At 39.7% G+C, this 14,466-nt stretch overlaps 1 protein-coding gene across 1 annotated transcript in view; it reads right to left on the reverse strand.

The window, feature by feature from the left end:
• snx29 (sorting nexin 29) overlaps positions 1 to 14,466 on the reverse strand; it is a 495,640-nt gene that overhangs the window by 363,736 nt on the left and 117,438 nt on the right. Inside the window, exon 11 of the mRNA XM_043711094.1 lies at positions 10,530 to 10,593. Within this exon, the coding sequence (XP_043567029.1) occupies positions 10,530 to 10,593 (64 nt within the window). The remainder of the gene's footprint in view (positions 1 to 10,529; positions 10,594 to 14,466) is intronic.

The following is a 14,466-nucleotide window of genomic DNA, read 5'->3' on the forward strand; positions in this document are numbered from 1 at the left end:
CTTTGATAATCATAAAACCCATCAGGTTCACTCACGTACTTTAGGGGAGGAATTCTGCTGTTCATACCTATGTGCTAAACCACCTACTTCAATAACATTTATGGATGGACAGCAAATGTGAAAGAGGTCAGCAATCACAGAGTCTACTTACAAAAAAGAACTGGTGAGATTTAGGACCTAAGTCAGAGTTTTGCATGAGTAGAAGCTTCTGAAGGATGCAAAATGGGAGGTGAGGCATGCGAGCACTGATCTATCACAGCCTAGAGTGACAAAAGATGCTGTGAAGTATAAACTATTCCTGTAGTTCTAGGTAGTAGCTATTTCTTAACTCTGTACTAAGCACTAGAAATGACATTCACATTTCTCTAAGGACATGAAATGTCTCAAAGTAACTAAAAATAGGAGAAATGAAAATAATATTACTTAAAGAGTTAAAGGAACAATGTAGGCAAAAACTATTCATTTAGATTCAACCTATTAACTGCAAATCTGTCTCAAATTGCACTGTGCAATACTGTAATGCATTTCAATCTAAACGTTACATTCCATCGGTATGCCTGACACAATTTTCAATAACAGTCTAAATAATATGCTGCATGTGTAATTGCGTAATTTAAACTTAAATCTGTTTTAATAGGCCGTTGGGTTTTACCTGAATGTGATAATACTATGGCTTTGAGGAATGTATTTTGTCCTGGTGTTTCTTTAATGAAGAAAGGTTGCAACAGAGATCCCAGGCAGCCTGCTCCAAAGCCACGAACGTAAACAGGTTGCAAGACCTTGGGTTTATTGAGGTTGGAACAATAGAAGCAGCATGAATGGATGGAGCGAACTCCCATAGGACCAGGGTTCGTAATTTTAGTTTTTCAGTAGCAGGGGTGTTGATGCCTGGTGTGGACACTGCAACACAGCTCTCTCTCTCCCTCTCACATACACACAAGAATTGCATATGAGACAACCTATTTTACGGAATTCACCTTTGTCAAGGATGCATTTATCAGATGTTATGATATTGGAACAGTTACTCTTTAGTAGTTAAATAATCTATTATTATATTACGCTTTCCAACAGAATTAAGTTATTCCAATTTCTTCTTTCTTATGTTATATTTTAACTTGGTAAGGTCCAAGGGAGTGTTGCTCAACAAAGAGATCTTGGAGTGCAAGCTCATGGCTCCACAGGATAGCGAAGAAAGCATTTGGTATGCTTTCCTTTATTGGTCACAGCACTGAGTACAGGAGTTGAGAGGTCATGTTGCGGCTGTACAGGACATTGATTAGGCCACTGTTGGAATGTGTGCAATTCTGGTCTCCTTCCTATTAGAAGGATGTTGTGAAACTTGAAAGGGTTCAGAAAAAAATTACAACGATGTTGCCAGGGATGGAGGATTTGAGCTATAGGGAGCGTTTGAATCGGCTGTGGCTGTTTTCTCAGGAGAGTCGGACGTTGAGGGGTGACCTGATAGAGATTTATAAAATCATGAGGGGCATGGATAGGTAAATGGACAAGGTCCTTTCCCTGGGGTGGGGGAGTCCAGAACTCGAGGGCATTGGTTTAGGGTGAGAGGGAAAAGAAATAAAAGAGACCTAAGGGGCAACCTTTTCATGCAGAGGGTGGTGCGTGTGTGGAATGAGCTGCCAGAGGAAGTGGTGGAGGTTAGTACAATTGCAACATTTAAAAGGCATCTGGATGGGTATATGAATAGGAAGAGTTTGGAGGAATATGGGCCGGGTGCTGGCAGGTAGAATTAGATTGGGTTAGGATATCTGATCAGCATGAACGAGTTGGACCAAAGGGTCTGTTTCCGTGCTGAACATCTCTATGACTCCACAACTATAATGTACGAATAAAATGCATTTTGCTTCAAGATTGACCAATTGAATTGCAACCAGAAAGAAACCCCTGGCACTTGCCTTCAAAAGAAGAAAAACGTTAGGGTCTAGGCTGTCTTCATAATATATTTTAATGGGGTTTGGTCTGGTCCATAACACTGACTTTTACATTTTATGTTCTGATACATAATTGTGCAGAGCTTGATTTTTTTTTATTTAATCATGGCACACTGGTTGGCCAGCATTTATTGCTCTGATTGCGCTTGAACTGAGTGGCTTACTCGGCCATTTCAGAGGGCAACTGCGAGTCAACTACACTGCTGAGAGTCTGGTCTCGCATGTAGGCCAGACCAGGTGAGGATGGCAGATTTCCTTCCCTGAAGGACAACAGTGAGCCAGATGAGTTCTTCTGATAATCAGCAATGGTTTCACAGCATCAGTAGATTCTTAATTCCAGATTTTTTTAAAAATTGGATTTAAATTCTACTATTCCTGGGTCCCCAGAAGTTAGCTCCATTTCTGGATTAATAGTTTAGCAATAATACCACTAGGCCATTGAATTTAAATTAATCACATAGCAGAGAAAAAGCTCTCTCCCAGCACAAATACTAGAGAACAATTGTGTTCGAGGACTAACTAATCCAAGGCACAGACAGAAGTTCCTGTGGCCAGACGCGAAAAATCAGAAAGGTGTGTTGCTTCCCTGGTGCCAGGATCAAAGATGTCTCAGCGAGGATGCAGAATGTTCACAAGGGAGAGAGGGACCAGCAGGAGGTCATTGTACACATTGAGACCTATGACATAGGAAGGGAAAAGGATGAAGTTCTGAAGGGAGAATATAGAGAGTTAGGCAGGAATTTTAAAAGCAGATCCTCAAGAGTAATAATATCTGGAGCATTTCCGGTGCTGCGAGCTAGTGAGGATAGGAATAGGAGGATAAAGCAGATAAATGCTTGGCTGAGGAGCTGGTGCATGGGAGAAGGATTCACATTTTTGGATCACTGGAATCTCTTTCGGGGTAGAAGTGACCTGTACAAGAAGGACGGATTGCACCTGAATTGGAAGGGTTTGGAAGGATAAGGGCCAGCTGCTTAGATTAGATTGGGTTGGGATATATGGTTGGCATGGACAGGTTGGACCAAAGGGTCTGTTTCCGTGCTGTACATCTCTATGATTCTTTAACTCCATAACTATAATGTACGAATAAAATGTATTTTGCTTCAAGATTGATCAACCATATACTTGACTAATATACTGGCAGGGAGATTTGCTAGAGCTGCTCAGGAGGATTTAAATTATTAAGGTGGGGGGTGGGACCCAGAGAGATAGTGAGGAAAGAGATCAATCTGAGACAGGTACAGTTGATATCAAAAGCCAGTCAAACAGTCAGGGCAGGCAGGGAAAAAGCAGAGAACAAGACAGAACTGATAAATTAAACTACATTTATTTTAATGCAAGAGGCCGAAAAGGGAAGGCAGATTAACTCAGGGCATGGTTAGGAAGATGGGACTGGGATATCATAGCAATTACTGAAACGTGGCTCAGGGATGAACAGGATACAATGTTTCAGGATACAAATGCTACAGGAAGGACAGAAAGGGAGGCAAGAGGTGTGGGGGAAGAGGCGTCTTTGATAAGGGATAGCATTAAAGCTGTACTCAGAGAGGATATTCCCGAAAATACATCCAGGGAAATTATTTGGGTTGAACTGAGAAATAAGAAAGAGATGATCACCTTATTGGGATTGTATTATAGCTGGATGACTCAAGAAATTGAGGATTTGGTTAAGAAAAAGAAGAGAGCATATGTCAGGTATCGACAGGATAGATTGAGTGAGTCCTTAAAGAGTATAAAGGCAGTAGGAGTATACTTAACAGGGAGATCAGGAGGGCAAAAGGGGGATATGAGATAGGTTTGGAAAATCGGTTTAAGGAAAATCCAAAGAAGTTTTACAAATACATTAAGGACGAAAGGGTAACTAGGGAGAGAATAGGTGGAATGGGACTATTTGACGCCTCCCTTTTGGTGCTGATCATTTGGCCCCGCCGTTTTGGCTCTAAACTGTTTTGGCGCTCATTACTTTGGCGCTGAACTGTTTTGGCGCCAATTCAGAATAAAAAAAAGTCTTGTAGAGCCCGTAAGAAATTTGTTTTTATTGCATTTTAAGAAATAAATCTAATTTTTTTTATTCATTATTTTTAACCTATTCATCATAAAAACAAATTTCTACAATTTGCTACATTTATCAAACACATATAAATAACCATCGTGTGAAAATTTTGGTTTGTCTCTCTTGCTTAGAATGTTTTCAGCCATTTCTGTTATGGGCTTTACAAGAAAATAGAAAGAAAATTGTATTACAGCTTTCCAATGTGAAGACAAAAGGGCTTAAGTATCATCAAGGTAGTAGATGACTATTAACAATTGTTAAATGAGAAAATGATTACAAAATGAGATTTGAATCTACAGTGTGTCATTACAGCTTTGGCTATCAACCCTTGCTAGTTGAGAAAATTACATCGGGTTGTTAGTTATCCTCTCTTCTTTAACCAAACAAGACTTTTTTTTAATTCTGAATTGGCGCCAAAACAGCTCAGTGCCAAAGTAATGAGTGCCAAAACTGTTTAGAGCCAAAATGGCAGGGCCAAATGATCGGCGCCAAAACATACCCGACCCGAGAATAGGGCCCCTCAAAGATCAGCAAGGTGGCTTTTGTGTGGAACCGCAGGAGATGGGCGAGATACTAAATGAATATTCTGCATCAGTGTTTACTGTGGAAAAGGGCATGGAAGGTATAGAATGTAGGGAAATACATGGACACATCTTGAAAAATGTCCATATTACAGAGGAGGAATTGCTGGATATCCTGAAATGCACAAACATGGTTAAAAGCCCAGGACCTGATCAGGAGTAGCCTTGAACACTGGGAAGTGATTGCTGGGCCCCTTGCTGTGATATTTGTATAATTGATAGTCACAGATGAGGTGCCGAAAGACTGGAGGTTGGCTAACGTGGTGCCACTGTTTAAGAAGGGTGGTAAGGACAAGTCAGGGAACTATAGATCAGTGAGCCTGGCATCAGTGGTGGGCAAGTTGTTGGAGGGAATCCTGAGGGACAGGATGTACATGTATTTAGAAAGGCAAGGACTGATCAGGAATAGTCAACATGGCTGTGTGCGTGGGAAATCATGTATTTGAAGTAACAAAGAAGATTGATGAGGGCAGAGTGGTGGGCATGATCTATATGGACACCAGTATAGCGTTTGACAAGGTTCCCCATGGGAAACTGGTTAGCAAGGTTAGAACTCATGGAATACAGGGAGAACTAGCCATTTGTATACAAAACTGGCTCAAAGTTGGAAAACAGAGGTGGTGAAGGGTTGTTTTCCAGTCTGGAGGCCTATGACCAGTGGAGTGCCACAAGGATCAGTGCTGGGTTCTCTACTTTTCGTCATTTATAGAAATGATTTGGATGCGAGCATAAGAGGTATAGTTAGTAAGTTTGCAGATGGCATCAAAATTGGAGGTGCAGTGGACAGCGAAGAAGGTTACTTCAGGTTACAACAGAACATTGATCAGATGGGCCAATGGGCTGAGAAGTGGCAGATGGAGTTAATTTAAATAAATGTGAGGTGCTGCATTTTGGGAAAGCAAATCTTACAGGACTTATACACTTAATGCTAAGGTCCTAGAGTGTGTTGCTGAATAAAGAGACCTTGGAGTACAGGTTCATAGCTCTTTGAAAGTGGAGTCGCAGGTAGATAGGATAGTGAAGAAGGCATTTGGTATGCTTTCCTTTATTGGTCAGAGTATTGAGTACAGGAGTTGGGAGGTCATGTTGCGGTTGTACAAGACATTGTTTAGGCCACTGTTGGAATATTGCGTGCAATTCCGGTCTCCTTCCCATTGGAAGGATGTTGTGAAACTTGAAAGGGCTCAGAAAAGATTTACAAGAATGTTACCAGGGTTGGAGGATTTGAGCTATAGGGAGAGATTGAACAGGCTGGGGCTGTTTACCCTGGAGCATTTCAGGCTGAGGGGTGACCTTATAGAGGTTTATAAAATTATGAGGGGCATGGATAGGATAAATAGACAAAATCTCTTTCATGGGGTGAGGGCACAGATTTAGGGTGAGAGGGGAAAGATATAAGAGAGACCTTAAAGGCAACGTTTTCATGCAGAGGGTGATACGGGTATGGAATGAGCTGCCAGAGGAAGTGGAGGCGGCTGGTACAATTGCAACATTTAAAGGCATCTGAATAGGAAGGGTTGGAGGGATATGGGCCGGGTGCTGGCAGGTGGGACTAGATTAGATTGGGATATCTTGACAAGTTGGACCAAAGAGTCTGTTTCCATGTTGTACATCTCTATGACTCTCTACACAAAAGCAGTGAATGGGCAACAACATAAATGAAGATTCCTTCTCCCAGTTACTGTCAACGTACATAATTGAAACTGAATAATAGCAATTAGCTGCAAATGTTCTTTTTAAACAGTACAAGTGTAATAAATAAGATTTTACAAAGAAGAATCATGTATGTCAAGCTAGGAAGCAGTGCCAAAACCATAACAAAAGTTGTATACAATCCAGGAAAGAAAAGACATTTACCATTTTCCTGACATTTGTAAATTACACAAATAATTGCATGATCTTATCATATTGCAGATGCTCTGAACACTCAGGAGCTGTCAAAAAGGTAATTTCCACATTAAGTAGGACTAGACAAAAATTTAGCATGCCTTTGATTTTCAGTGGTAAACACATAGAGTCATAGAGGTGTACAGCACGGAACAGACCCTTCGGTCCAACCTGTCCATGCCAACCAGATATCCAACCCAATCTAGTCCCACCTGCGAGCACCCAGCCCATATCCCTCCAACCCTTCCTATTCATATACCCATCCAAATCCTCTTAAATGTTGCAACTGTACCAGCCTCCACCACTTCCTCTGGTAGCTCATTCCATACCCATACCACCCTCTGTGTGAAAAAGTTGCCCCTTAGGTCTCTTTTATATCTTTCCCCCCTCACCCTAAACCTATGCCCTCTATATCGTTGACAAAATGTAGCAAACGTCCACATAAACTACAGAAGTTGCAGGTTTGAACCTTTGCTCTAAGTCAGATAATTTCATCTGAAATGACAGTGGCCAATTCAATTGTCCTCATTGACTCCAAGATCATGAGTTTAAAAGAAAAGCAAACAAGTGTTCCAACTCAGTTTCTGTCCAGTAAACCTTGCGAAAAGAAAAAATATTTTTGGTCGCACAATTTTTGATCCTGCCGAGGGGCGAGACAGACAGACAGACTGGGAGAGGGACAACAAGGGATACGGGGGGGGGGGGGACGAGCAAGAGAGAGAGAGAGAGAGAGCGCGAGAGAGAGAGAGAGAGAGAAGCAGAATGGGAGTGAAATGCTGCAAACTGGAAGTGTGAGCTCACAATGGGAGAATACGGTTACATCGCTGTCATTAGGATAGCTTTTCTCATAATTTAAATTTCACCATTTGCCGTCATGGGATTTCAACCCCTGTTGCTCAGCGCATTCTGGCAAGTATCCCACTATCTGCTCATTAATGGAGTTGCTTTTCTTGAAAATTAACTCCACTCTTCCACCACAGTTTCAAATTTCAAATGTTTACTAACTTCTGTGCAGAACGGCTGGTCTTGGATTTTATATGCCTTTGGTCCCTGTGGTTTTATAAAGGTGTGTTTTGTCCTGGTTTATTTTAGAGAGAGAATGGGGGACAGGTGTCAAGCAGTCTTGAGAAGATAAACAATTGGTGAGGCCTTGGGGTTTTTATTTTCAAGTTGGAACAATAGAAACAGCCTGAGTGGGTGTGGTCAAGTTCTCACAGATCCAGGATTTTTAGTTAACTTTCAGCAGTTATTGCTGGGGTCTCAGCAGGATTGGAAGACCATGAAACTGTCCCAGCTGCTACACACTCTCTTTCAGAATTGTCTTTTGATGTTCTTTCCACCGAGATTGAAGAACTGTATGTGAGACAACTATTTTTTGCCAAGGATGTGTTTATGGGATGCAACCAAGTTGGAACATTTAATCAGTAACAGTCATTGTTTAGTAGTAAAATAATCTATTATCCTGCTAAGTGTTTCAACAGAGTTAAGTTATTCCAAATTCCTCTTTCTTTATGTTTTAACAATCGCAATTGAGTAATTGTGTTTCGCTTAACATCAAGTAATTTGACAAATCAAATTGCACCTGGAACACAGCACCTGGCATTTATTTTTAAAATAACAAAAAGTAAGTGTCTAGGCTACCTTCTTAATATAATTTGAGGGATGTCTGGGTTGGTCCATAAAAGTCCCCTTGCTGCCACTAGTACCTTTTAGGTGTACTTTTGACCAAGGCCTGCATGATCTGGTGTGGATAAGGATAGCCACCTTCCAAGCTAACTAGAAGAGTCCATTGTAGTAAACAAGATATAGTTTATTGCATCTCTGCAACTATTTACACGTATCCCATACCCTTATGACAACATTAGAGATATTAAAACGACCTGCTATTAGGTCTGACTCTTTAAAAATCCTTAGTTATTCTGCCCACCGATCCTCATTATTACAATAGGTGGTACTTGTCACACTCAATCAGTAATAAACATTTCATACTCATGGACAACAGCTTTGTACTTGACTCATAAACCAGCAAAAATAAATTCTATTTATCCAATCATTTCCTTCTAAAATCATAAAATCCTCAATCTAATTACCTCTTAACCTACTATATTCCAGGGAATACAGTCATACTTTATGTAACCTCTCTTCATAATACTACCTTTGGAATTCCTGGTAACACTGTAATAAATCTGCACAATGCTTCTCAGAAAATCAATGTTGTTTTTGAGGTGCATTAATATATGGATTAATCACAGCTTTGTTCAGCTGTTGTAAAACATCCTCCCCTTTATAGTCTAGTGCTCTAGTTGTAAATGCCAACATTTCATGAACTGTTTTGATTCCTTTTCATACCAGGGTACTACAATTTACTTGTCTACGAACCCCTAAATCACTGTGCATTTCCACTATTCCTAGTTTTTAGTACAAATCTTTTTATCAGTCAGAAATGACTAAGCTCACACATAACTATGTTGAAATTCATTTATCAAGATTTGCCCACTCACTTAATAGTGGGGGGACAAAAGGAGCTGGGCACCATAGTCCATACCTCTGTAGTCATCTCCAATAACCCCAACCTTCTACACTTGGTTTACATTACATTTGCGAAAACAATTTTACTTCCTGAATCCAAGACACAAGTGGAAAATCGTACTCAACATTTCACAAACTTTAAACATTTATGCATTTTAGCAGCAGCTACAGATACATTAAAGTTGCTAACATATCATGTAAAAACAAATTCTTCCAATAGAATCAACAGATCCAAGGATCATGAAAATAAATTATGTAATTGTATAATGACAAAATAACTTCACCAGTGAAGCACAAAGTTTAAATTGTACTCTTTATTGCACAGGGCTTTTGTGAGATCACATCTGCTTAACATTGGGCAGTTTTGATCTCCAGATTTTATTTATTATTGTCACATGTACCAAGATACAGTGAAAAGTATTGTTTTGTGAGCTAACCAGACAAATCATGCCTTACATAAATACATCAGAGTGAGAGAACAGAATACAGAATATAGTGTTACAGCTACAGAGAAAATGCAGAGAGAGATCAACTCTAATATATGAGAGGTCCATTCATAAGTCCGATATCAGTGGGGAAGAAGCTGTTCTTGAATCTGTTGGTAAATGTTTTCAAATGTTTATATTTTCTGTCTGATGGAAGATAATATAACTGAGGTCTTTGATTATGTTGGCTGCTTTCCCAAGGCAGCAGGAAGTGTAGATGGAGTCAATGGAAGGAAAGCTAGATTTTGTGATGTACTAAGCTGCGTACAGATTTATAACTTCTTCGGGATGGAAATACTTGCATTAATGATGTTATAGCAAAGTTCACTAAATTGATGTCTGGCATGAGGGTAATGTCCTATGATGATAGGGTGAGCAAATTGAGTCTATTTTCTATAGAGTTTGGAAGAATCAGATGTGAATATTAAAGATTCTAAAGTGTTTTGATAGGGCAGACTCTTGAGGAATTGTTTCTAACAATTGAGGAATCTAAAACCAGAGTGCAGCCTCAGAATATGGGGCCAATCATTTGGGACTGAATTGAGAAATAATTTCACTTAAAAGGTTGAGAATTTGGAATCCCCTGCCTCAGAGGGTTGTAGATACTCTATTGTTGAGTATATTTCAAGCTGGTACAGACAGATATTTGGTTTCTCAGGAAATCAACGGACATGAGGAGTGAGGAAAGAAGTAAAGTTGTAAATCATGATCAGTTTGATTGTACTTAATGGCAAGGCAAAGCTCAATGGGCCATGTGGTCTACTCTTGCTTAATGTATTAAGCAAAATGATTACATTTTGTAACATGTATCTACAAGTCCTTAGCAAATACAATTTAAACAGAGAGTACAATATCAATATTCTGTAATTTCAGTCAAAGCAGGAAATATAATTTTATGAATACACAAAGAGAACAGAAATAAGTTTTAATATCTTACCAAAGACTCTAGTGTTTCAGTTCATTTGCAAAAGTCAGAAATTACTGAAAAGCTACGCTCTGATCCATCAATATGTTCTTAACTCACTGCATGAAGATCAAACAATACCTGTTTTGCTCTTCCAATTCATCTTTTCTGTTCATCATGGCTACAATAGCTTGACGTAGTTCATCTGAGGAAGCAAACCTTATGTTAAAAGGTGTACTGAGAACACAACCAATACAAAAATAACTCCTTTTCAGTTGTCACAAGTTATTCAGCCAGAAACACTGGTATTTCACTTCGCCAATTATTTTCCAGAAGTCTAACTGAGAATGATTGTGCACTGGAGGACTGCAAAGAGGCTGAGATAATGCACATTTTCAAAAGATAAAGAAAACTAACTTGGAAAAATAAAAGCCAAATGCTCAAAACATCTTATTCTGGGTGGAGGGGGATGCAGAATAATTTGAGTTCATGAACTTTCGAAAGCCTTTGAAAGGTTTTCTCACTGGGGTTTGAAGAGTGGTGAACACTGAAGCACAGATTGTGGAGCAGAATAGAAAATTACATTAAAACAAGTTAGAGGTAAGCAACAAAGATTAGAAGGGCAGATCCTCAGTGTGACTGGAAGCAGATAGCAGTATTCCACCATGGTTTTGTTCAGTGGCCATTTCTGCTCTCTGCACACACCAAAGACAGAGACCTTGGTTAGAAAGAGTGCTATCCAAATTTGCAGAAATCATTAAAATAGAAGACAACATAAATAGTCTTAAGGGCAAAAGGAACTATGATGACACAAGAATATGGATTTGGCAAAAAAAATGGTAAACAGAATTTCATGTGAGTTCATTAAGACTACAAACTATGGTTTAAAAACAAAACAGCTTTGAATGGAACAAGATCAGCAAGATTTCAGACTTCAGATTAACAAAGCAATAACAGCAATATCTGTAGTGCTTGAGATCAATAACAAGTGGAATATTCAGTTTTATGGTAATACTTAGAACACTCTAGCTAAAATATTTCACACATTATTAAGTACAGAAATCATGTTGAGGCAACAAAGAAGGTACAGCGCAGATTCACCAGAATGCCATTTGGTATGAGCAAATACAAATATGAAGACTTGAAAATTTAGGACTGCTTTTGTTCAAGCAATGGTGAGGAAGGGGGAGGCAATGATCTAGTGGTATTATCGCTCAATTGCTCATCCAGAAATTTAGCGAACGTTCTGGGGACCCAAGTTCAAATCTCACCACAGCAAATGTGATTTCAATTTTTAAAAATCCTGGAATTAAAAATCTCATGATAACCATGAATCCTTGTTGTTTGTCGGAAAAACCCATCTGGTTCACGAATGTCCTTTAGGGAGGGAAATCTGTCATCCTTACCTAGTCTGGCCTACATGTGACTCCAGACCCACGGCAATGTGGTTGATTCATAAATGCCCTCTGGGCTATTAGGGATGGGCAATAAAAGTAGAATAACAATAGAGAATAGTAGGAACCTTTCTTTACTTGGGCCTAACCTGGTGACTATAGCAGACATCATGTAAGCTTTTAAGAATAGGTTATGTTAAGGCAAAGATGAAATAAAACTGTGAGGAATAAATTTAGAAAAGAAGACTACTGTCATTATCAAAGTTTACAACGGCCACTTTACATCTTTCCCCAGACATAAACATTACTAACACTCTAATTCTTCCCTCCCCTTTTGAAGTGTTAGGATGGACCATTGTACTTGGTTAACATAAAATGGCTTTCCATAGTTTTTAGTTGATGTAAAAATGGTCAAAGAAGGTGGTTAGCTGAAACAGTAATTTAAACAGGATTGTGGCCTTCGTACTTACAGCAACTAGGGATAAAACATAAAGCATCTCGTAAAAATCGCACAATGGAATCTTAATAAAAAGAAGCAAAGATGCAGCCACTGCTTACAGGGAGACATCCTTCAGAGGAACTTATAGAAGCCCCTTTTGCAAACTAAATTAAAGTTTGCTGTTTAATATGGGATAGAAAAGGAAAAGAGTGATTCACATTAGTTAAGATCTTTTAAGTGATTGTAATCACACGTTGTAATACAGAGACTTACATATATAAAATTGGAGTTTTAAATGTTAGAGACTTTAAGGGATTTAATTATCCCGAAGACAGACAGTCTTAGATAGTCGGAAGAAGCCCATAGCCTGTTAGCAGGAAAGATTAAATAACAGGTGCAGAAGTCAGCAGTACTGGAATGTGGTTGAATAAGGTGCATTGTGAAAACCCAATAATAGCTGATAAGGATGTCTGGTAAACATCATGAGATCATGGCGAGGTCTATAGCTGTCCAAAGTTAAAAATCACACAACACCAGGTTATAGTCCAACAGGTTTAATTGGAAGCACACTAGCTTTCGGAGCAACACTCCATCAGGTGATTTCGGAGCGTCGCTCCGAAAGCTAGTGTGCTTCCAATTAAACCTGTTGGACTATAACCTGGTGTTGTGTGATTTTTAACTTTGTACACCCCAGTCCAACACCGGCATCTCCGAATCATAAATAAACTAGGTCTTTTCCCCAGGGATTATTATCCTCTATTCAGCCATTCACAGTTTCTCATATAATGAAGCAATCCATGTTCAAATGAAGCAAAATCTGAGCAACATCTAAACTTGGGCTGATATGTGGCAAGTAACACGAGCCAGGCAATAACCATTTGCAACAAAGAATCCAACCATCTCCCACAAGACTATAATCCATAATCCTCTTCACTTTGCAGAATCCCCTTGAAATTCAATGGTATTATCAATATCCTGAGTGGTACCATTGGATGGAAACTGAAAAAGACCAGCTATATAAATACTGTGACTAAAAGAGCAGGTAGACTCTGGGAACTCTGCAGTGAGTAACTCATCTCCTGACTCCAAAATGCCTTTTCAATGTGTGAATGAAGCACAAAGCAGACAGTGATGGAATAGTCTAAACTAGCCTGGATGAGTGCAGCTCCAACAATACTTGAGTAATTCAGCACCAACCAAGAAAGAACCACCCACTTGATTGGCAACCCATCCACCACCTTAACCATTCACTCCTATGGATGTTGCCTTAGTCTTACCAGACCATAGGGCTGCTCTCTCATTAGGAAGAGCTGCCTGGTGGTGATTTAACCTGAGGGCCAATACACCTCAGATGAGGGGAGAGGTTGAGAAGAGGATCCTTCATGGTCACCTCAGCTGGAGCAGAGATTGAACCCATGCTGTTAGTATCACACTGTTTTGCAAACTAACTGTGCAGCCAATTGAGCTAAACCAACTCCCATCACTGATACAAAGTGACAGCAGTGTATATTTCCTACAGAATGCACTGCAGCAACTCACTATGGCTCCTTCAGCAGCACTTTCCAAATCTCTAGCCTTTATCATCTAGAAGGACAAAGGGCAGCAGATACAGGAACACCACCATCTGCAAAATCCCTTCGAGCAATCCAATCTGCCGGTTTGGAACAGTGCTGCCATTTCTTCACTGTTGCTGGGTTAAAATGCTTTAACTCGCTCCCTATCAGCACAATGGGTGTACAGGCACAAATGGGCTGCAATGTTTCAAGAAAGTGGGTCATCATTACCCTTCCAAGGGCAATTAGGGGTGAGTAATAAATGCTGACTTCATATTTTGTGAATAAAACATTTTCCTATCCATGACAATTCATTATACGTGAACTTTACGAATCGTAAGTTTTAGCCACACAAAGCTGATTTAGTGTTCTAAGCATGTTCCAAGATAACACTGATTAATGAGTTTAATTCAAAATCAAACTTGTTTCTAATGTGTCAAAACATTTGTGATATGATGAGATCTTTAGTGAGAGGTGGTCATGTTTTAAATGAAATGTGAAATGATTTGAAGTTTGTGAGAAGATTTGTAGCTCGGGTGCTCATTGTTGTGGTTCTGTTCGCCAAGCTGGGAATTTGTGTTGCAGACGTTTCGTCCCCTGTCTAGGTGACATCCTCAGTGCTTGGGAGCCTCCTGTGAAGCGCTTCTGTGATCTTTCCTCCGGCATTTGTAGTGGTTTGAATCTGCCGCTTC

The sequence above is a fragment of the Chiloscyllium plagiosum genome, chromosome 21, assembly GCF_004010195.1.
Source record: "Chiloscyllium plagiosum isolate BGI_BamShark_2017 chromosome 21, ASM401019v2, whole genome shotgun sequence".
NCBI lineage: Eukaryota > Metazoa > Chordata > Chondrichthyes > Orectolobiformes > Hemiscylliidae > Chiloscyllium > Chiloscyllium plagiosum.